At 38.2% G+C, this 24,613-nt stretch overlaps 1 protein-coding gene and 1 long non-coding RNA gene across 18 annotated transcripts in view; one reads left to right on the forward strand and one right to left on the reverse strand.

The window, feature by feature from the left end:
* LOC117400224 (disco-interacting protein 2 homolog C) overlaps positions 1 to 15,064 on the forward strand; it is a 186,183-nt gene extending 171,119 nt beyond the window's left edge. For 10 of the 17 annotated variants that reach the window (XM_033999820.3, XM_033999821.3, XM_033999824.3 and 7 more), the window contains 8 exons: positions 878 to 1,048; positions 4,034 to 4,063; positions 8,402 to 8,463; positions 10,924 to 10,981; positions 11,663 to 11,737; positions 12,519 to 12,693; positions 13,839 to 13,962; positions 14,675 to 15,064. In XM_033999820.3, coding sequence (XP_033855711.1) covers positions 878 to 1,048; positions 4,034 to 4,063; positions 8,402 to 8,463; positions 10,924 to 10,981; positions 11,663 to 11,737; positions 12,519 to 12,693; positions 13,839 to 13,962; positions 14,675 to 14,927 — 948 coding nt within the window. In that variant the 3' untranslated portion in view covers positions 14,928 to 15,064. The remainder of the gene's footprint in view (positions 1 to 877; positions 1,049 to 4,033; positions 4,064 to 8,401; positions 8,464 to 10,923; positions 10,982 to 11,662; positions 11,738 to 12,518; positions 12,694 to 13,838; positions 13,963 to 14,674) is intronic. The other 7 variants (XM_033999823.3, XM_033999825.3, XM_033999827.3 and 4 more) reach the window with 1 other exon arrangement.
* A 2,877-nt stretch (positions 15,065 to 17,941) lies between these two features.
* Positions 17,942 to 23,805, reverse strand: LOC131736980 (uncharacterized). Its single transcript, XR_009328587.1, has 2 exons — positions 22,133 to 23,805; positions 17,942 to 22,000 (listed from the first exon to the last, which is right to left on the reverse strand). It is a non-coding gene; the product is annotated as an uncharacterized LOC131736980 (long non-coding RNA).
* Positions 23,806 to 24,613: the final 808 nt, after the last annotated feature.

Below are 24,613 nucleotides of genomic sequence, written 5' to 3' on the forward strand. Positions count from 1 at the left end.
CAGTATACAGTGCTGCATGGAAGTTCAGTTATTTGTTAATAAACAGTCGATAGACATGCAATAGGGTCTGTAACAATATGAAAGGATATCCGTGTTATTGCTTATTATACAGAAACGTGTCACTGTTTTCTATGGCATTCAGAAGCTCTGTTATTTCTCAAAAACAGAGCTGCAAAAAGCAAGGCTGAGACAGTAATTAATGACCCCTGTTCAAAACCCACTGCTTACCAAGAAAACACTTCACCAGGGTGAAAAAAAAGTGAACTGGTTCAGTGAGCTGCAATGATTATTTCAATGTCATTATTTCAATGAGTACAAACAAAGAGAAAGAAAGAAAGAACTTTAAAAAGTGTTTGCGTATCAACCTCCATTCTCTGGCTTTATTGACTTGAGAGTGCCATGGTTACCTAACACACCACAGCAACGACATTAAACCTTAAATAACCAATGTTTACATGGCTGTCTTTTTTACTGTATGTCTTAAATCTTGTTGGAGCAAGAAACTACCAATATAAGAAAGTTACATTTTGGTGTCCTCTTTCCTGAGTTTGTTAAAAATGTGCATGAGATTGTATGACAAGTTGACATGGATACACGGACATATTTGTCCATGGTATTTTTTTAAGGAAACATTACCACTTCCATTACCAATTCTAAAACTAATAAAAAGACAACTTTTAGTACAAGCCCTTAACTTACTTGACCTGATGAAGGCACTTGACAAAACTTTTGTCTACAGTATTTGACTTGTGCAAGATCTTATATTTATGTTGCCTACTTTTTTGATTAAACACTGACGTGCTTTCAAGCCTTGAGGGATCTTTTTCTGAGGTTGAAAGTGGAAATGGAATTCTCTCACGCACCTTTTCCTTCCCAGTCAAGGGGACTGGACCTGTCGCGTGTGCGGACTTGCGTTGTTGTAGCAGAGGAACGGCCCAGAATATCTCTCACCCAGTCCTTCTCCAAGCTCTTCAAGGACCTCGGACTCCACCCCCGAGCTGTGAGCACGTCGTTCGGCTGCAGGGTCAACCTGGCAATTTGTTTACAGGTGAGCAATCGGCATTCTTTCTTCCACAATTTTGCCAGCAGCAGCTATTGTATAAATGGACGCCTGTTTGTCTTTACATTCTAGTCGCATGGCTTCTTAGATCCTTTGTTTTCAGTTTAAGTAGATATTATTTTAATTACATGTTGTTGAAATGCATGAGGAGGCATGCTTCTTGAGGTTCTGTTGTAAAAGATTGGGCATTCATTTTATTTGATCAATTTGACTTTATTTATTTATTTATTTTTTAACTGTTGTGCTGCCAGTGAGAGAAGCTTGCATGAAAGACCCACATGGGAGGTGTTTACCCTATATTTATAAGGAATGTGAAGATTAATGGACAGCATTACTGATTCATGGGTGAGGTGCTCATTAATGAATAGAGATTTACTGTAGAAGACATTTACAATTAATATAATCACAATTATTTGGTATCTTATTTATTGAAGATGAGTTTATTAATTCATGGGTGAAGTGCTCATTAATTAATAGATATTTGCTGTGTGTGTGTGTATGTATGTATGTATGTATGTATGTATTTGGTACAGCATTCACCTGCCGGTCTTGTCATATTTCTAGGATAATGACACTTGGACTGTGGTCTTAAATGAGTTAATACCAGATTATTCTGATAGGGTTGTGAACTGTGTCCTCCTGTTTATACTGGATTCCCAGTGTCCGCTTTTCAATTTTCATACAGCAAAAAAGCAACTTGAGATATAATCACAGGGTTAATGTTTTTTTTTCCCTGATTTCTGGTATACAATCTTCCAATTAGCCCCAGTTCATTATAAATATCAGTGGAAGAAGGTTCATCTTTTTTTTGTCGTTGCCAATGGGGTAGTGTTATATACCAGTATTGCAGCATATCTGTTGAATGCTTGGAAATGCAAAACTTTGATGATAATGGTAGTAGTAATTACTGTCATGGGCCAATAAAACAAAAGCAAAGTTACGGTTCATTAAGATTCTTGTTTTGCAAATGAGGACAGTAATAATAATTTCCTCAAGGCTTTCAATCTATATTTGAGTAGAGTAAATGACCCCGTCACATTGTTTGTTTGTTTCGTATGAATTTATCCTCCTCTTGCATACACAACTGTGCTGTATAAATGTCCGCTTATGGGGCTGAGAGCAGAGGACTTGCTGTTGGGATGGAATTGGAAAAGAGGTTTTATTCATGTGGCAAACCACTGGTAGAAATAAGTCTCTGACAAAATAAAAACTAGAATTTATTTGGGATAACCCTTTTGCAGGAAGGAAAGCGCCGATAAGCCAAAGCTGTTTAGTAACCCTCTGAGCCTGCAAGCCGTGTAAAGCTTTTTCCTGGGCTTGGTAAAGCTTTGCAATGTCAGAAACATTATGAAAACCCATTAGCTGGGTTTAGAATCATTAGGGTTGTTGGCTGATGGACTGATCAAAGTGTAGAGTTACTTTTACCTTTCTGACTCCCAAAGCATGGACAGGAAGCGGCATGCATATCCTCAGTACTGTATATGGACTAAGGAGGGCAGCGAGAACACATCACATTACTGTATATATATATCACTGGCCATCAAATCTGACTGTTCTTTGTAAACATAGTCCAAATATATCTGGGTTTGGAAAAATGTTAAATAGGCTGTTCAGTGGAGTAAAGTTATGGATACATTGGTATCCAAATCCTATTGTTCTCCTCAGGAGGACTTTGCTGCTGTGAAGTACTTCCGCTCACCTTTGTGGCATTTTCATCATAATGCATCACATATAGCAGAGTTTCAACTCTTTTTTCATCGTGTATTTTGCCTTGCATCTTCAGTATTCTATACTGTATGTTTGCAACAGAAACACGATTGCACTGTTGATTCTGTTGCTTCGACTCTTGTAAACAGCAGGTCTTTCTGATTGGCTTTTAATTAACTGGCTGCAGTTGTGCCAGTAAACAGCTTTTTTCTTTTGTTTTGTTGATTGAAATTATAGTTAGATGATTTCTGTTAATCATTCCTTTAATTGAGGTCTTAATGTCCCTAAAGGATGCATGCAGTGTACTGTATAACTATTTATTAACCAACACTTGTATCCCTTGAAGCTCGTTTCAGGGCTGCTTGCAAATGCACAATATGCAGTATTGGATTAATAGACGGAGAACATCCTCTATGTTGCTAGCTCCCTTGTATTATTTGTGATTGCAATAGCATTATTACATGCAATCTCCATTCTGTTAACAATTAATCAGCTCATGTCCTCTCACTTTCAAAGAGATTTCACTTTTTTTCCCACTACCCAGCCTCGCCTCCAAGAAACCCATCTTGCTCAATTGTTTTTGTTATTGATTAAATGCCACTTACTCATCCTGGGGACAAACTTTAACCATGAAGCTGTTATTTGCACAGAAGTTGATTTCCGGAAGGCAGGTCTCATGTGTTAGGCAGTGAAATTAAAACTTTCAGTTCATCAGTGACCCAGGACATAGCAATACATTTTGAATCATCACTAATAGACACTCTAATCTGCAATTCAAGGCTGAATAATAATAATAATAATAATAATAATAATAATAATAATAATAATAATAATAATAATAATAATAATTGTTATTACAGAAATAATAAAAAAATTCAAGGTAATTATAAAGAAATATATGCCAGTACGATAGTAAGCTTGTTTGTGAAGTCCTGTGGTAACCACTCGATAGTGTGTGTGCGCACAGATATCTGTCCATGACTGACTGTTATTTACAGTAGTTGATTTACTAAAGTGTTAACACCAACTGTTTGTTCATTAGTACGTAACAGCAGCAGTGGAGTGTTTATCTTATCTTATCTTATTTATTTATTTATTTTACATTTTGTGTATTTGACATTTTTTGTTTTCTTTTTTCTTCTTTGTTTTTGATTCCCCACTTATTGCATATCTCCTTACTCCCCATCCCCATTTCTCATCTTTCCTTCTGTCTTTGTGTTTTCCCTTCTCTCCTCCTCCTCACCCCTCCTCTTCCTGCTGCTGTAGCCTCACAGGCTGGGGAAGCTGGCCGAGCAGGTAGGGGATTTTCATGTTCCCTCATTACCCACCTATCAGCTTCCAACAGTGGGACAGACTAGAATGTGAGTCTGGAGAATAGGGGTCTTTTAAAGAGCATTCGCCTTTTAAAACCGCGTTGGTTCAGGATTTGCAGTTCCAAGACTGCGCCCTGTAGTTAACACCTCATTATAATAAATACATGTTTCCATTTTCATTAAGCATATGTGACCACAAGTCACTGGTTCCAAATCCCATCGACAGTCCAGGTTTTCTGTAGTATCTTTTAGTCCTAATAAAAATCATACAGTTCCCTTTCGGACGTGAATCTATTTTCCTTTACCAGTGGCGATGGCTTCTGGTGGGCATTCTGCTCCTAATTGTTTAATAACTAAATCATTTCAGTATCTTACCACACAAGCAGTACATCATCATGTTTCATGTGTTGTTCACTTTATTTTCACTTTTACTTGCGTGGAGCCACTTTTTCCTGCCGTAATGCTATACAGTCAGTTCTGTTGTGTTTGAGGTATGGTGGTGTACTTGTAACGCTACGATAGGATAAATCATCTTCACCTGTGTTAAAGTGAAAAAAAACCCAGATCAGCACAACAAAAACATGTTGATTATTCTCATAGGAGGCAAACCATTGTTATCATTTTTTAAAGCCTTGGTTTCACACCGGTAAAGGTGTGTGATCTTTGGAATATATCTCTGATGCTATGTAGCCTGTTGACACCGCATACAGGCCGTTACATACCGGATCATTTCAAATACACATTGGGTAGAATCTAAATAAAATGGCAGTACTTGTGCAGGGTACAATAAGAATACATTTATATTTGATTTACGTTAAATTGAAGTTGAGAACCTGATCCAGCGACCTTAAATAATATATCAAATACTACATCATTTCAACAGCTGTAAGTGCTGGAAAACAGTGCAGATGTGAAATGAATATTTAGGTCCTGTTCTAAAAAACAAAACCTGCATCGTTTGTGATTCCTGTTGACTGGAGTGGGGAGCCACTTGTATAAGTATTAATTAAAACCATTGGAGTGTAGACAATTCACCTTTACTTGTTTTAATGGGACGATTTTCCTTGGTGAGGTTCTAGAGATGTATTTCGTATTTTTCTGGTATTGTTTTTTTAACTCTCTGACCCGCTCTAGTCTGTTACACTGCTGAGTTTATGTCACCCCTGGTTTTATAATAAAAGTGTAGTGGTGGTGTTGGTGTTGTTTTTCTTCTTCTTGGGGATCTGTTTGTTAGGCAGAGCCTGACCTGCATGTGCAACTTTGTTGCTCTGCCCTTTTTTTCTGGTGGTGGGGTTCTACCAAATGAAGCTTTTAATACTTTTTGTGGATTTGCTTAAGTGTGCTGGGGCAACTGCTAGTAGCAAGGGCTTTGTGTTGTTTTTTTTTTCTTTTTCTTTTTTGAATTTTGGCACTAACCTGTTACTACCCAAATCAATTTATATTTGGTTATTAAAGATACCCTGCAACATCATGCACAACCCAACTTCCTAACTGTTCATGTTCATGAGACTACATTTGCTCATCTACAATCCTGCCCGATTTGGTATTTTTCCGGCCCTGCTTTGCATTTAAGAAGGTTTGGGGGCTTGTATCCAGAAACACTGTACCGAACTTTGCCAAGCCCACAAATTCTGAAGAGAGAAGGGATAACAGGGATAGCATATTGTAGTAGTTGGTTAAGTAATTAACTTTCTAATAATGTGGCCACAGCCTCCAAACCAATACAAAAAATGGTTTGACTGACTTCGATATCACCCACCACACAATAGGGGAGAAGGTCTATTCCTGAAGTAAGGATCTGAATGAAAAACTTTGATTAATAAATCATAATACTAGACTGCACTACACCCATTTGGTACTGTGAGCAGAGTAAAGCTGAGGGAACACAAAGCCACTTTGTGGCTTAGAACTTGGTTTTAGGAGCCTAGATTTCAGGCCACATCAGGGGAGACTTGGGGTTTGATGCAGCAAAGTTGCCTCAAACATGGTCTCCCGGTCACTGTTCCTGAAAAAGTGAATTTGTGTTCCCTCAGCTTTAGAAAGCACCCTTAAGACCTATGAGGGGAATCGTGTTTAACTTCCTACTCCACATTGCATCTTTTCCCACCCTTCTCCCTACCTCGATGATGTCATGCTTTCTGCACAGTGTTTGAAATAAGGCTTGTTTTTGCTGCTGCTTCTTGTGCTGCATGCTTAGCAGAAAAATCATGGCTCAGTTTCTGACTTGCTTAAAGTTTGTTTTGGTGCAAAAGGCTACTTGTTCATATCAATTTTGCGACTTTCTTTACAATACTTTGTCTGTTTTGCTTTGAAAATCAATAGCGTTGTATAAAGCCTACTGCAGGTTTCAGATACTATGAAAACAGAAGGATCCAGGGTTGGGGTCAATTCCCATTTTTTCCATTCCCTTTTAATCAATTCCCATTCCCATTCCAAGTTGTTCAAATGCATTGTTTGAATGACCTGGAATTAGAATTAGAATTGGGATTGATTTAAAAGAGAATTGGAATTGATATTAAAAAGGGAATTGACCCCAACCCTGGAAGGAGCATAGGCTTCCACATAACTGTTCATTATAGGTTAAAGTAGCTTCAAATGACAATGGGGCTTTTCAGTTTCCCTTACCTTTGTATGTCATTCTTAGTGCCATTGCTCAAATATTATATTACCACAGCTGTGGGAATGTCTTGTTCAGGGTTGATGTCAATTCCTATTTTTCAATTCCAATTCCTTTTTATAATCAATTCCCAATTCCAGTTCTAAATTCCTTTTAAACAATTCCAACACAACATTGATCAAAATTGCAATTAGCAGTACAGTAGTCTCCAGCTAAGAGAACTCCCCTCGGGAAGCAAGCAAAGTGTTCTCATAGCCGAAGTGTTCTCTAAGACGGTGTTAGCCACCAGACACAAAATGAATGAATCAATAAATAAATATGTATCACTTGTCATGAATTGAATAAGTAAAAGAAAAAGGCAAGTGTATGTTAATAAACTATAATAATAAAGTAACAGACAAACTAACATTATTAAACAAACTGTCAAACTAAATTAACACAGCACCCCTACACATGCTAAAAAATGCACATTGTTTAACAAAATGGTGAAGCACCTCACCAGAACAGGAAACGCCAAATTGCTCAGCGACTTGTGTCTGATACAGGTTTTTTTCAAGAGCTCGAACGATTTCCAACTTTCTGTAGCAAGAGAAACAGCGGCACATTTCTCCGTTTTGTTTACATGCCATTTTGTAGCGATGATGTGCACTCATGGAAATCAGAATACACGAGTCAATGATATGATGGCAATTCTGGAAAGATTTAATAAACCAATCAGTGTGCCTCAAGACACTCTCGCGATGATAAATCGCTTTTGAAAAGACTCAATAAACAATTCTAATTTAAGTTTTGATGATGATGAGTTACCAGGTTACAAATCAGAACTGTATACTTTGTGAACAAATCGCTATCGGTGCCAAGAAGGTGTTCTTTTAAGTGAAGTTCCTGTTCCTTTAGCCGGAGCATTTACAATGGGAAAAATCAGTTTCACCACAAGGGTGTTCCCTTAGACAAAGTGTTCTCTTAGGATGTGTTCCTATACGCGGAGACTACTGTATTCTGTTAAAATGAGCTTCCCACAGTGGCAACAAATGGCTTAATTGAAGTCACTGTTAGTCAACCTGTTCTTGTTCCTTGTGGAGTTCCTGTTGGAGTTACTTGTTCTGGTAAGTGACGCAGTTATCACAATGGCTACCGATAGCGTCCCTTTGGTTTGATGGTGTGTTTGTTTTATTTTTAAATGTTTAGCCTATGCAGTTTCTTTTTTCAGGTTTATTTGAGTAATACACTACATTCATATCATCTCATTTATACTCCAGTGGTTATTGGTCTTATATCTTACACAAGAATAAGTAACAGATTCTTTAGCGCAACACCGCTGAGGTGTCAGGGGACCCTGCTTGTAGCCATGGAGATGCTGCTTACTACATCTGTGTCAATAACTGGAACAAGGAACTCCAAGAGAATCTAGAAGCACAGGCAACTTCAATAAGCAGACATGCCTTTAAAAACTGCGCTTTCCCAGTGCATATGAAAACTGTATATAAAACGATATGTGAGCAGTAGAATTCAGAAATGCTCAGAATCATTGCTAACATCATACAAAGTTAAGGGGAAACATTCATTTGAAGCTGCATATTCTTTAGGAATTACATTTCTTGTTTCTTTTTAACACTAATAAAATGTAGCAGTTCAGTGTGCTGTTATCAACACTGGCTGGTACTGTGCAGCTTCATCCTAATGTATTATTATTTATGGTTTAAGGGGACTTCAGGACCTGACCCGACCACTGTGTTTGTTGATATGAGAGCGTTGAGACACGACCGGTAAGTGGAATCCTGTTTCGACCTTAATGTGCTGTTATTTTACAGGAATGTCTGCAATGGTGCTTGGTAAAAGTCACATCACAGCTACAGTTATACAGCTACACCTCATTATAGAATTATATAGCATGATTCACAATTCTGATCTATATGAAGCATTCTGTAATGAGTGTTCCTGCCTAGAATGTATGGAATGATTGGAAGCATTAGTGTAAGTTCATATGCACAAGGTTTTCTTGTGTCACTGACTCAACATAACAAAAAGCCAGAACATATAAGAACATAAGAGAACATAAGAAAATGTACGACCGAGAGCAAGCCATTCAGCCCAGGTAAGCTTTCTGCTTCCTAGTAGCTGATTGATCTCAAAACGTTGTCAAGTTGGGTCTTAAAGGATCCATGCGATTCTGCTTCAGCAATGATTAGAGAGGGATATGTTGTAGTTTAAACGTTTACTGCATTAAATGTACTTGTTGGATTAGGCCATGCAGTTGTTCCTTCTTAATACATTACATGTCTTTCATTTTTATTTAACTGCTGAGCACTGTTGGTAAATCCTACTAATGGATCATCATGGTCTGTTTAGTCATGTAGGGAAGCAGATTAGTTAGCTGTTAGTCAACAAATGATGCCTGTTTATTTACATGGATCTTATTTGTGTTTGTAATAAGTGACTCAGTTATTATTGAGTTTGTGTTTGTAATAAGTGGCTCAGTTATTATTGTGTTTGTGTTTGTAATAAGTGACTCAGTTATTATTGTGTTTGTGTTTGTAATAAGTGGCTCAGTTATTATTGTGTTTGTGTTTGTAATAAGTGGCTCAGTTATTATTGAGTTTGTGTTTGTAACAAGTGACTCAGTTATTATTGTGTTTGTGTTTGTAATAAGTGACTCAGTTATTATAGTGTTTGTGTTTGTAATAAGTGTCTCAGTTATTATTGAGTTTGTGTTTGTAATAAGTGACTCAGTTATTATTGTGTTTGTGTTTGTAATAAGTGGCTCAGTTATTATTGTGTTTGTGTTTGTAATAAGTGACTCAGTTATTATTGTGTTTGTGTTTGTAATAAGTGGCTCAGTTATTATTGTGTTTGTGTTTGTAATAAGTGTCTCAGTTATTATTGAGTTTGTGTTTGTAATAAGTGACTCAGTTATTATTGAGTTTGTGTTTGTAATAAGTGTCTCAGTTATTATTGTGTTTGTGTTTGTAATAAGTGGCTCAGTTATTATTGTGTTTGTGTTTGTAATAAGTGGCTCAGTTATTATTGTGTTTGTAATAAGTGACTCAGTTATTATTGTGTTTGTGTTTGTAATAAGTGGCTCAGTTATTACTTGCTTCATTCCGAGTCATTGTCTGGGTTTGTTGATTGGCTAACACTGCTTGATGTCTTGATTTAAAAAGAAGAAAGATATGCCATTTTGAAATGTCATGAACTCTCATATTTCCCATATGCACATTTTAATGCTTTCTTTGGGAAATGTTACTCTGTAATGAAAAACTATACCAACATCTGAATGAATTGGATACAGATGATATGTAAAGTGAAAGACTTTGAAAGTTTTTAATTAAATCCTAACTTAAAGAAATCCTTATTTCAGTAATATGGTCCACTGAGGCTGAAATATGATTAATGATGCTGGGGTTGAAATTAAACTTCATTAGCCATTTTAATGAATGGGGGTTGCTTGCGATACGTGCTGTGCTGATTCTGCATTGAGGGCAATTTGCTAGACAGGATCTGCAAAATAGACTATGGATTTTCAATGGGCTGCTTGGTTTTCAGGGCACTGTTTTAAGGAGTGTCTGTGGAGTTTCAGACTGTGGCTCGATACGTGAGCACTGTGGGATGTGAATCGAATATGGATTCTTACTTGGAAGTGCAGGACATGAGCTTCCAGTTCTGCTGCTCAGTTGAAATTCTCATGACAGTACAAACACTGTGAGCTCAGCCGTGGTGCATTGTGACTCCTCTTTCATGAATGCAGTTTGTCACGAAGATTTGTCATTTCTGCAGAGTATTACAATATTTAAATATACAAAAAGCACTGTAAATAAAAAAAAACATGCACACCGTTGTTAATGTGTTTCATATACTGTACCTGCCATTATCATTTGCTGTAAGATTTGTTGTTTTCAGAATTGACTCTTTATACAGGATACTGTTCTAATACCACTGTATACACTGAAGAAACCCTAGCTGAACCCTTATCAGCAGTCGTCTTGATGTCCCACTAGTGAACTACAAGAATGTAGCTGCCCTGGTGTCCACACACCCTTGTACAGAACCATTGCCTATAGTAATGAACCTGATCATTAAAAAATATATATTTGAATTGTGTTGTCTCTGTCAAAAAATATTATGCTGCTCAGTCAACAACAACAAAAAAGCCTGCAGTCCCCAGTATCTTTATAGTTCATAGATTCATTTCATATAACCCAATTTCTTTTTTTTTTTTTTACTTGCAGGGTTCGTTTGGTAGAAAGGGGGTCTCCTCACAGTTTGCCACTGATGGAATCAGGCAAAGTAAGTACAAGAAACAGCTTTGTTGAATGAATGAGCACATGTGGCTCTGAAAATTCAATTTTTAGTCGTATATTTTTGTGTAGATTTTAAATTATTTAAAGTTCTGGCTATTTCTACTACAAAGATAAAATACACCACACACAGTTACTGTAAATATGTGATATAAAAATGCACTGTGTTTTGTATCCCTTTAATACTAGAACTACCTGAGTTCTACTCGTACCTAGAACTACCTGAGTTCTACTCGTACCTAGAACTACCATGAGCAGTCAATTTGACAGCCCCATTTAAAAACAACATACATTTTACAAACAATTGCATATAAGTCGTAATTTTATTCATATAAAACACCTGCACAACCAAAACTTTTTAAAAAATGAACATTTGTACAGAAATAAGTGTGTATATAGAGGTATAGTATTTATAAATGAAACTACAACTGTAACGTAATCCTCAGATTACAAGAGAGACTGTAGAGTGAATTTAGAGCATAGATCGAGTTTAGACCGTGTCAAACAGTAACAAGACTAAGGTAAAATCATGTTGTACAGCCCCTCCCCTTCCCCCATTACTAAACACAGCTTTGTAAAAAAAAAAAAAATCATTATATAAATGCACCACCTCTCTTAACAGTGGAATGTGAAAGCTAATTGCGTTTCTTGTGTTCTTGTGTTTCTGCAGATCCTGCCTGGGGTTCGAATCATCATTGCCAATCCTGAAACTAAGGGGCCCCTGGGAGACTCGCACCTCGGGGAGGTGAGTTCAGAAATGCATCACAATCTCTGAACTGCTCAAGAAAAAGAAATAATGATGCTAAATGTAGAAGCAGCCCATTGCCGTAACTAGTTGCTGACAATATTACACTCAATAAGGATGGTGAAGCTCTGTCTAGCCTGTAAATACATTCGTGAAGTACTGATAAAGGACTTTTGGCAGCAAGGGTATGAACAGAAACACACAGATTTAATTTGACAGTATTTGTATCGACACTTCCTAAAGTGCTTGATGTAGAAAGTTGATGCAACATTGCTAATTTAGATGGGCTCTTGTCCCTGCATTTTTACCCATTTATGACTTGCTGGAGTTGTAGTTAATCCTGCAAATGAGCTATTCCCAGGAATAAAACCATATGTTTCACCTTTCCCTTATTAATTTATCAGATGTATTGCATAACATATAATAATACACAGAGAGGTTGTTTCCTGTAATTACAGCTTGGCCCAAGCAAAGTCGTAATTCAGCATTCTAATGTCATCATGTTATAATTCTTCACTTATTCCTCAAATTGTCCTTACTTACTGTGCCTCCCAGCTTAATCTATTCACAAAAGTCAATACAGCTCTTCATTATGTAGAGTAAAACCCAGGTATTATAAACAGGAAATAACAGGTGAGCTGAAGGTTTACAAAGCAATACTTTTACCTCAAAGTCCCCTTGATACAGACCACCTATTGGTGTTCCCTGCTTGCAACGCAGCAGCGCATGCTTTTCTTTCAGCTTATAGCTTATAGCGTGTTTTTATTTTCCTCCTCAACAGGTCTGGGTTCACAGTGCTCATAATTCCAGTGGCTATTTCACAATCTATGGAGAGGAATCTCTGCAGTCTGATCATTTCAATTCACACCTGAGCTTTGGAGATACACAAACAATCTGGGCCCGGACTGGGTACTTGGGCTTCTTGAGGAGAACAGAGCTTACAGATGCAAGTGGAGGTGAGGACCAGGCTGTTTTTTTTCTCACATACTGCACCTAAAACCTTATCTTGAGTTTCTGCCACACCTCTCTCCTCTGATCAGCATGGTCCAAGAGCCCCGTCCTTCAAATGAAGAGTAAAACCAACACCCTGTCTGCACTTTAAATATCGAGGTGCTGTTGAGGAGCTGTGGGATAGAATAGGGTTGCACAGTTTTAAAACGAGATGATCCAATGCAGAAGTGTTTAAAAACAAAAAACAATAACAACAACAGACTGTGTGGATCACAGGCTGGTAGGATAGATGAATGAGAGTCCTTTAGTCTTGCATGGCAGTGTGATTGTTTCAGAATTACTGGAAAGCTCTGTATTTCTATATTTTAAATCCACTCTTCTTCCACCCTTAGACAGGCACCACAAAACTCAATACAGTTCAAGTGGTGGTGGAACAGAAGAATTGGCATTGGGAGCACCAGTTATAAAGCAATGCATCTCACCACTGGGATGTTTTACCCTTGGAATTGACCCCAGTAGTATAGCTACAAACATAAACATAAAAAGTAAAGGGTGTGCAATGTACCCAACAAAGTCATTAGTGACACAGGGCACGTTTTCAATACAGCACTTTGTTGGCAAAAATGACAATATTCCTATTCTTTCCTATAACGGAATATCTAAATGACTATCAGATGAGATCAGGAAAAGGGAACAAGTGCATACGTTTTGTCTTCTTTATTTGATCATTTTACTTGGGAAAGATTAGTGTAATACGGTAGTACTAAAATGATACCCTTTTTTTCAGCTAATTCAAAGAACATTTTATTTTTGAATATTCGTTTGAATTTTGAAAGAATATTCCCACATATAAACACATCCGGGACAGTATTTAGCTATACTTGGCAATGCCCAGACCTGTGGATATGACAAAGTGCTTAGTGTCTTCTTTTTAACCGGAACAGCGGAGCACCTTTCTGGTATCGTGCGTGTATAGTAATAAATATTAGGGTTGTCTGTTTAGGGTTGTAATAATATAAATATTAGTAAGGAGCCAGCGGGCTGGGGGTTGTCTGTTTAGGGTTATAATAATACTACACACACCTGTCTAGTAATACAGGGGTGCTCTTATTAAAGGCTTGCAGTTCAGTTTGTTCCCATTGAATTCCAGAGAGACACGATGCCCTTTATGTTGTGGGTGCGCTGGACGAAGCCATGGAGCTGAGAGGAATGAGGTACCATCCCATTGACATTGAGACGTCAGTGATCAGGACACACAAAAGCATCACAGAATGGTAAACTCTCCACTGCACAGGAGGGCCAGTGCTTTTCTATGTTTTTTGTAAAGCAATTTTGTACTGAAGTTGTCATTAACAATTGTATTTGCTCATGGTTTGCAGATAGCTACTGTAACTTCAGTTCTGCTTAAACATTTGTTTTCAGTTGTGATAGAAGGCAATATAACTCCACTTATTGCTTTAACCCATTTGATGCCATTATCTTCATTTGAGGACAGGCTACTTTGTAATTTTTTGCAGCGTTTTTAACTGGCATTTGAATATCCTTTAACTATATTGTTATTATAACTTACTCTAATTCTGTTAACCGCAAAAGTCTAACTGCAACTGTTCTGAAAATATAGCCCTTCAGGTGCTTTTATGATGCCTCAATATAAAAAAAGAAACTGAAGCCTAAAAAGTATACATTTATTGGTGTTTTCCTCTGCATGTGACAATAAAGTTCAATTTTCTATATGTTGTGCTTCATAGCCGGCATGAAATTACGCTTCTCTGCTTACGGGAACACATCTAACTTTACTGTCCTCAAAATAGGACGCAGCAGTCTGTAGTCAAAACGAAAGGATTTCAAAAATAATTATGTGAAGAAATATTGATTTAGAATGTATCAAATTCCATAAATCTGGTACTTAATGTGTTACCACTGTCTGGCCCCTGTGTCAAGCTGAGCCTCTGGAGTAACCCACTTGTTCTCCTGCATCTCTTTCAGTGCGGTGTTTACGTGGACTAACTTGCTGGTGGTGGTCGTGGAACTGGACGGCTCAGAGCAAGAGGCCTTGGACCTGGTTCCTTTGGTCACCAATGTGGTCCTGGAGGAACATTACCTCATTGTGGGGGTAGTGGTGGTGGTGGACATCGGAGTGATCCCTATTAACTCTCGCGGAGAGAAGCAGCGGATGCACCTGCGGGATGGGTTCCTGGCAGACCAGCTAGATCCGATTTATGTGGCCTACAACATGTAGCCTTCTGCATTAAGGCTTTTATTGACTATACGATATGTACATACAAAAAAAGCGGTGTCTGCTACAGTAAAAAAAAAAAAAAAAAGAGGACGACGTATAAAAACTGAACTGTTTTGTGTTATTACAAATTTAAAGATGCACTCCAGATTGGCAAGAGCCATGTGAGATGCACATGTTCGCCACTAAATTTTAAACACAAGGACAATGGAACCCTCACAGTTTTTATTTAGGGAAGAATAAAAAGACCCTGCTGGTAGAAAGTATCTCTTGCTTATTTTGGATGATACTGCTTTTTAAGTAAGTGTGGCTTTATATTTTTTATGTTACATATGCTGAAGTCGCTCATTTTTTTAAAATCTGCCCTCTGAGAGGTACAGTACAGTAAGGGGGGTATTTCTAAATATTTACATACTGTGGCAAAATGGCTTTTTTTTTTGTTTACTGTTTTTAAAATATAAAATGAAAATATAGACCTGTTACTAATGTAGGACATCTCACTTTTGTCCTTAAACCACAGTGTATAAGAGGTACAAGTTGTTGTTGTTGTTTTTTTTTAATTCAATGTGATTTGTTTGTTACCCTGCTTTAACACTGTGTGTTTTCCAGTCACAGCTTGTTGGAGAAAGCTTTGATAGCACCTCTGCCTTTGTAATGCTAAAACAATGAAAACATGTGTCTCCATGTGTTTAATGTCATTGTACTAAAAAGTGGAAGAAAAGACACGAAGCTACTTCATATCATGTAATTATGTACAAAAACTGTTTTAATTTATTTTGTTCTTTAGACGTATATAGAGAAAGACATTCGACAATGTTTTGCTCTTGAAATATTTGGTAATATAAAACAAAGTGTTGTATTACCTTGAGGGAATAGTATCACATCAAGTGTGTATATATATATATATATATATATATATATATATATATATATATATATATATATACATACATACACACATATAATTATATATATTTAAACAAACAAAAAGTCCTAGGGTTCACCAATGAAAAATGTTTGAAATGCATTACTTCTCACTTGCATGCTTTTTGTTTAGAAGACGCACACACGTTTGCAGGCTGTTCACGGTGTCCCCAGTCCAGAGTCCTCTCATCAGAAGATACCAGCAACTCATATATCAAGCTGTGGTGACTACTTTTAATGTATATTATGAATGATAGGATGGACATTAGCAGCACGATGTGTTGTGACTATAAAAGGTTTTAAACATATTCTATGTAGTCACTATTCCTCCTTCTTTTTAATCCAGTGTCTGAGCAATCTGTCGCTGCAAACCTGTAAGTAAATTGAATTCATCTAGAAGTACATTATTTTTTTCCTTTCCAGAAAAAAAAGAATTGAGAAACACAAATAAAGTAGCAGTTTTAAAAATAAACGCTTTCCGGTGTAACCAGCAGTATAATGCGCTGGTATAAAATGAAATACCATTTTATTGAACAACGTTTTTGAACATGCATAACACATTAAGTACACAAAGGCTGCAGTGAGGGCATTTTCAAACGATGTTTAATTAAGTATGAATTAAACATGGGTCAGAGAACCTTCAATACATATGATTCATGTTATTACAATGTCTCAAGGATCCCTGGCTTTATTCTATATCGTTTAATTAAGAACCATTTCCTTATCTGCAGGACACAATTAAAAGATCCATTTGCCATCAGTGAGTTGTGGTTAGCAAGATCAACCACTTTTAATTGCTGAGGTTAGAAGACTTTGAGGGCAAAATGTTGCTTATTGGGACACAAACTAATGTTATGTAAACGATATGTGTTTATTCTGTAGCCGTTCATGCTGCATATATAATGTAATTACACTAGAGGGCTGCTATAATACACACATATATCCTATATATATCTCTAATCCATTGATGGTACTACAGTACAATGATATTTCGTCATCTACAGTACACCACAAAGACTCAATGATAATTTTACCATGAATGCCATCTACATAGAAGAGAACTGCTATTTGTTTTTTGCTTTTTCATCAATATTTAAGGGTTAATTCATTAAGGTTTTGAGTGAAAAAAAAATAACGCTGCATTATATTACACAAATAAAAATGACAAACTATAATGGAGGGATGACGATCCCAATTTTTAAAAAAAGCAGTTTAAATATGCCATATTTTAGAAAATGGAAATGACAAAGTTCTGTGTGCACATCATTTGGATTTTCATTGGGAGTTTCGGACTCCGTTTCAGAGGGTCTGCATGGTGTCTGTAAATGTTGGTTACTGGAAACACACATTTTATTTAGTATGGTGTAGGTTTGTTTTGTACACATAATTAAAAGTATTAAAAGTCACTTTTAGAAGCTTGTCTGGCAGAGATAACAGTTGCCTAATATCATTTATGAAGGTGCAATAACATTCGTATAGCGACCCCTCTTTTGTCTGAAGCTTACATTATTTTAACGGTTCACAATCCACTGATTAAACCTGCCTCCTACACTATGGGGCACATTGTTGTTCAGCACCATGAAAGCTGCATTGAGGCAACAGCCTGTCAACTCACCCTATTAAACCTGCTTCCTGCACCTCCATCCACAGCAGAGCTCACAGTTTGAGATGCTGCAGTGGAGAAGTGAACGCTTCAGTTGATATGGATTGGTCAGTTTTCTTCTATGTTTGAAGGTGTCATCTGTATGAAATACTTTCTAGAATGTCAGCTATGTCTGGTTGTAATTGGTGAACGATACTATGGAGTAAACTTCGATAGATTAGTGTTAACCAGGACTGGCAGCTGCTAAAGCTTAGTTCTGAATATATCATTCTGTACGTCAGTGTTTGCAGCTTAACGTTCTAAAACACTGCAATCAAAGAGCTGCTTTACTGAATTCCAGCGATCCGAGGTTATCGGGGAATCAAAGAGCTGCTTTACTGAATTCCAGCCATCCGAGGTTATCGGGGAATCTCTTCTGCAACCTATCGTTTTTGTGGTGTTAAAATTCTGTAACATTAATTATTTATAGTGAATTCCTTTTTCTTGTCGCAAAAAAAAAAAAAAAAAAAGTGGAAGGATCAACTATTACAAGTGCAGGTGCTTAGCAATAAAGGATTGTCCTGTATTAGAATTTGTACTGTAGATAAACCATGCATCAGAATGTACAAAAAAGATGTTTATCGTGTTGTGACTTAGTGCTTTTGAAGTTAGGATAAAAAATAAAGATCAGACTAATTCACATGTACCAAAAAAAACCAAAAAACTAGAAGGTACAGTACACTGCAATCATACAACCACAAAACAATTGAAAACAGGAACAGACTCCTCATGGTGCTTGTTATTATAATTATTGTTATTATTATTGTTATATATAATCCTGCTTGACACTTTACCCAAGGAAGGGTTGGTCCCTTTTATCAGTTGAATGTTAGCAGCGTTATTTCATTGAGTCTGGTGACTGGTTAAGGACATTTCATGTACCCAGCCAATCAAAATTGAGATATTTTTTCTGCGCCAAAAGGATAGCACCCTTTCTTGTATGTTAACCCACCAATACGCTTTGTACATCTGTGATAACGCCTGTTTTATATTCAAATGAACAAAATAAAAGCTTTTATTTTTGTTGCTCTGAAAATCTTCCCTTTCTTGCTGTCATTCATTGAAACGTGAAGGTAAGTATTCTAACCACTAGGAAAGTGCTGCTGTAAATGCTTAGTTTATCAAGTTAGTGGCTAGGGTGCAATTCATTTCCAAGTCTGAAGTCAGGTTAAAATAATGAAGGCCATTTTTATTTTACTTTGGTGTCTCTGTAAAGAAAAGAGTCTTCCCAAAATGAATTGCTGCTCACAACGAGGTCTACATGCTTTTCCAGTGTGGGAAATAATTTCTGCATACACAAAAATGGGATAAATGTGTGATGTTGTAGATTAAATTATTTCCTAAAACTAAAAACTAAATCCTAATTGCTGGATGAGAAGATTAAGGAACATTGGTTAACATCCAGTATCTATCGATCTTTTGTGAGAATTGCATTACATGTAATTTATGAAGGTCATATAGTCTGTGCATGTCCCATGATTATATGTGTTGGGCGATCGATGTTATACTTTTTACTGACATTTTGTATACAAACAGCCTAGAATATGAAGCACAATTACAGGATAGAAATGCAATCGAGACATGTGTCCTGTACTTGTCACTATCACTAGAATGAGTTTGGGGTATGGAAGAAATCACATTCTAATCTGAGCTTTTGAGTTTTCTTCCTCAGCCATGTGTTGTGCCATACTTGTATCTGTTCCTGCTGCAGGGATGCATGTTCACCAGGGACAGCTGAATCCACACCCAAAGCAATGATTCCAGTCACTTTGCTCTCCAGATCCATGGCCTTAGTCCCCCAAAGGTTTAAGTAGGATCTGAAATATTTTCTCTCGTATTTTCTTGATTGTATTATAAACAAAGGTACAGTATTGTGCGTTGATCAGAATGTACCATGCATTACACCTTACTGTATATTACAGAAGATTGTATGACTGAGCGCTTGATGAGGACTTTTACTATAGAGGTAAGTAAAGCACTAAATCTAAAAGATGTATGATGTAAGCATGCAGCTACACAGCAGGTGGAGACCATGGATTCAATGTACAGAATATTTCCATCCCCTTTTAAAAGCAGAAAGACAAATGAAGGAAGGGAACAGCTTTATCAATGGTCCTCTTCAGTTCCATGGATTTTTTTATTGACCTCAATGGTTTTGATCTTAAGTGTGGGCTTCAGAATAGAAGTCATGCTTCAGATAGAAGTACACTCTAGATAAGCTGCTCCTTGTTTGAACGCAACACGTTGGGAGTTAAATGGAAAAGGACAAGCCACAGATGAAAATGGAACAGTTCAATTGCTTTCACCCACACTGAGGAGACTTCGCGTGTGAATAATAGGATTTTAGAAACATGTTTTACAAATAGTGCACAAAACTTATTACAACATCTTTACACATAGCTGCAGTTGAGTATAAAGATTAATCACCCTCATACTTTCTCTGTAGAGCAATGTGTGAACACTGGTGTACTCTGTGCATGTATGTATGTATGTATGCATGTTTGTGTCTGTCTATCTGTCTGCCTGCCTTGGCCCAAGTCTCAATGTACAGTTTTCAATGTATGGAACTTGTATACAGTTGACAATAAATTATCTAAACCCCCTCTGCTCTGGCAACACATATTGTATTCTGACAATGAGGCTCCCTTGACTATCCCTATACAATATGGTATAATAAAACATGCTGTGTTTGGATACTCCAAAGCTTTAGGCACAGATCCTGTGTTGTCATCCAATAGCTCTGCTGGTTTTCCATGTATGCTCCTGGTCCCTCTCTTACTTCATACCCGAGTCACTGGACGCACTAACTTCTGAGCTATAAAGTGAATAACACAAGCAGATGTGCTTCAGTTCATGGACAAGTAAAAAGAGGCACTGCACTTTCGTTTATTTTTACTTATACTGTATTTATTTATTGCATATGTTAACCGGGATAGAACTATGTAAATGATTAAAAACCCAATAGTAGGTACAGGTCCTAATAACGTAGCCAGGCAGTGTATAATGCAGTAACGCCAAGGGGTTTAGTTTAGTTTTTGGCCCAAGCTCTAAGTGGAAAATAGCTTTTAATTAAAAAAATAAAAACCACACACCCCCATTTACATGTGTGTCCTTAAAAGTTCAAATGTGGTAAACTGCAGGCGCATCTCGTGGACCTATGTTAACTTTATTATTATTATTATTTATTTAGAAGACGCCTTTATCCAAGGCGACTTACAGAGACTAGGGTGTGTGAACTATGCATCAGCTGCAGAATCACTTACAATTACGTCTCATCCGAGAGACGGAACACAAGGTTAAGTGACTTGCTCAAGGTCACACAATGAGTCAGTGGCTGAGATGGGATTTGAACTGGGGACCTCCTTTTACAAGCCCTTTTCTTTAACCACTGGACCACACCTCCAGTTATATACATAACTTACTTATATACATGCTTAACTGTCCTAAAATATGTATTTAATATATATTTTAATGAATAATTAATATATAAAGAATATGCAAAATGTTTTCATAGTCAGATAGACGATGCTCAGCAGGCCATGCCTCACTTGCCTGTACTGACGAGCCGCCTGTGATTTCAACAGCCCCTTCTATCAGGCGTCACTCTCTCTCTCTCTCTCTTAAAATCAGAAAATAAATAATTGAAGGTAAAGATATCAATGTTACACTCAAGTCATGCAACATTAACTTCCACACCGCCACCAAGAGCTGGATCAATACTTTATTCTACATCGTGGAGCGCTCAGTTAGATTCAGAGGTACTATGTTCTACGAGTACCATAAAGCATTCTCCACTAAAGCCACCACCATCTTATCAGCAGATAACCATTTTGTCACTGCAAAAGTCATGTATTTTCAAATCAGGTTCATATTTCATTCGATGTGAGCTGCCAGTCAGGTATGGAAACCATGTCCTTAAATTTGCTCATATCTCACAATGAGATCTCGGCTCTCAACGAAGCAAGAAAGGATATTAAGATGTGGGCTACTTTAATTCGCCACTGGAACAGCCTGTTCCTATTCTATGAAGACCTGATTGCAGCTCCTCATGATTTGAATGTCTTTACTGACGCTTCATTCTTAGGATTCGGGGGTTACCTAGGGACTGAATGGTTCTCTAGCAAATGCCCCCCCCCCCCCGAAATTCAGACACTTTCTCCCCACCTCAAAGCTGCAGCTCTTCTGTAACTGTATCCCATCGTCGCAGCTGCTCATACCAATGGGCCACCAATGGTCAAGAAGATCTATCACGTTCTTTAGCGACAATAAATCTACAGTCCATATCATCAATAAAGGAAGATCTTCCTCTCCCCTTATAATGCAGTTACTACATCGCATCATTTGGATTTCAGTGTCTTTTAATTTCTTCATTCAAGCCCGTTACATTCCCCGTTCACATAATAATGCAGCTGATGCTCTTTCTTGCCTACAGATTGCCAGATTTCAGCAGTTGTTTCCCACAGCACCTCCAGCACCTCTCCAAGTTCTGCAATACCAGTACCTAGTATTCCTGTGAAAAAAAAGAAAAAAACAAAATATTGAGCCAGTTCCATTTAATCAAGACTGGATCCTAGCACGAAACATTCTACACCTCTCCACTTCCACAATCAAATCTTAAATCTTCGGAATTCAGTTCCATTACCGTCTAATGTCAGTGTCCTCTCCGATTCTTCTGGCCATTCCAGCAATCCGCCTGACGCTCCATGGCATGTCTAAGAGCTCCCCCCTCCCGACTTCCTATATCTTCGGATATTCTACAGTCGCTCATATCAATCTTGCAAAAAGGCCGTTTCAACCCCTTCGATCTCCTCATGGAAGTCACGTGCTTAACTGCTTTCTTTGGATTCCTCAGATGCTCCGAATATACAGTCCCATCCCTTTCCAGCTTCCCTTCTCTCGGCATCCGTTCCAACGACATCTTAGTTCCAGATTCTCATTTCCTAATTATGCTCTGCATCTCTAAGACAGATCAACTTCATCAGCGTCAATTTATACAGCTGTCGAAGATTTAATTCTCCTTTATGTCCCTACACCTCCATGTCTAGATACACCTACAGCAAGAAGCCTTTCCTTATGATGGATCTACTGTTCACCAGCTCCTCCTGTGCAGTAGTTACAAGACATTGGTTCTCAACTCATCTTGCCTCTGTCAACTCCAAAGCAGGCCTTTCTCCTCAGTTTAACACTCCTCACTCCTTTAGAATTACAGCAAAACCAACATCAATCAGCATCTAATTAAGAGCCTAGGGCGCTGGTCCTGCTCAGCAGTAGAATCATACATACGCACATCTGTTTCCGATATAGCTGCAGCTCACAAAAAAATTGTTAGCATGCCTGGAGTAGGGGTTACCTGATCCGCCGGGTCCACCAGAGGTTTTCCCCCTAAAGGAGGGGGGGAGGGGGTTCCTCTCCACTGTGTGGAAGGTAAACACATAATTTCATGCTACCCATTCTTTTGTCCAAAACAAAAACAAAAACAAAAAAAAAACTATTCCATCTTGTTTGTCTAGTATGTTACGCACTGTTGTTTGCCCCACGGGTATGGGGTTATGCAGGGTGCCGGGGGTCCAACCTTTGGGGGTAAGTGAGGCTCACTTCCCTGGCCTCTATGGCCGCTGCCATCCGCGCCTCCACCAAGGGGGGGTTATCACCACGTGAGTCAGAGGGGACCCCCGGCCACACACTATCCTTTAGCAGCTCCTGCTCTCTATCTTCCTCAAATTGAGACTGGGCTCTATTTCCAGCTCCCTATTCTATCATTCCTTTTCCAGGTTCTTCAGCGCAAGAGCCTATTCCTCCTACACTACTGCCGATCCGCAAAGCCAATCTATCTCGTGTGTTTTCTGATTCCCGAGGCTGCTGAACAGCCTGCTTTCGAGGCTGCTCTCTCTCCTCTGGCCAAGAAGTCTCCCGCCGGTCGGGAACCTCTTTCCTTTCCTCTCTTATCCTGAGGCCACTCCTCAAATCCTCTCCAAGTAACAACCTTTTACTCCAGCCCCGGCTCTCACCCCGTGAAATGAAGCTTAAACAAAACAATGCTACAAATCATTAGTATAGTGTTACAACTTGCAAGCCCATTCTCATTATTCTACCTGAATGTATTTTTTAGTTTAACCCTTTGCGGTCCATTGTCGGACTGGGTCCGACATTGCAATTATTCCTCTCAGGTCCTTTGTCGGACTGGGTCCGACATCATTATAGCAACGCAAAAAACGGGTTTCTAGTCGTTTTTTATCCGGAAAAAGCCGAGAAAACCATTCAATTGCCGAGTGGTAGCGACAGGAGCCGAAACAAGTCGGAAAAAAAAGGAAAAAAAAAAAAAAGGCGTATCTCATGAATAGTCATACATATGGCCCTGGTATCAGATAACGGGGCGGTCATAGTAAACAAGCTGGCTGAGTCGTCAGCGCACAGAGACTATCATGGACATTTGCAGAGCTTTTTTCAGATGTTATAGTAATAAAATAATGACTTTGATCACAATATTGAGGAGTTTGGTGGTAGAACGAGTGATCCGGAGATGATTGATCGGTATGTACGACTATTATTTTTATTATTATTTATTTCTTACATAGATGAAAGCAATAGCGAAAGAAAGGGTGTGGCGGGGCTACAGAAGCCTAGTGAGTGCTTTGTTGATATGCAGGGCCATTTAAACCCGTTTGACTGTGGAAAAAAATACATTTTAAACAGCGCGTCTAAAATTAACTGCGCATGTGAAAATAAATTGGACCTGACGCGCACTTAATAAATGGACTGCAAAGGGTTAAATGACTTGCAGTAAATTTCCCTTTGAACTGGGCAAAGCCCATGTACCCTTCCACATTACTGTAGATCCACTCTACCCATGTACCGTTCCACATTACTGTAGATCCACTCTACCCATGTACCCGTCCACATTACTGTAGATACATTCTACCCATGTACCCTTCCACATTACTGTAGATACATTCTACCCATGTACCCTTCCACATTACTGTAGATCCATTCCACCCATGTACCCTTCCACATTACTGTAGATCCATTCTACCCATGTACCCTTCCACATTACTGTAGATCCACTCTACCCATGTACCCTTCCACATTACTGTAGATCCACTCTACCCATGTACCCTTCCACATT

This window comes from Acipenser ruthenus, chromosome 4 (genome assembly GCF_902713425.1).
Source record: "Acipenser ruthenus chromosome 4, fAciRut3.2 maternal haplotype, whole genome shotgun sequence".
NCBI classification, from domain to species: domain Eukaryota; kingdom Metazoa; phylum Chordata; class Actinopteri; order Acipenseriformes; family Acipenseridae; genus Acipenser; species Acipenser ruthenus.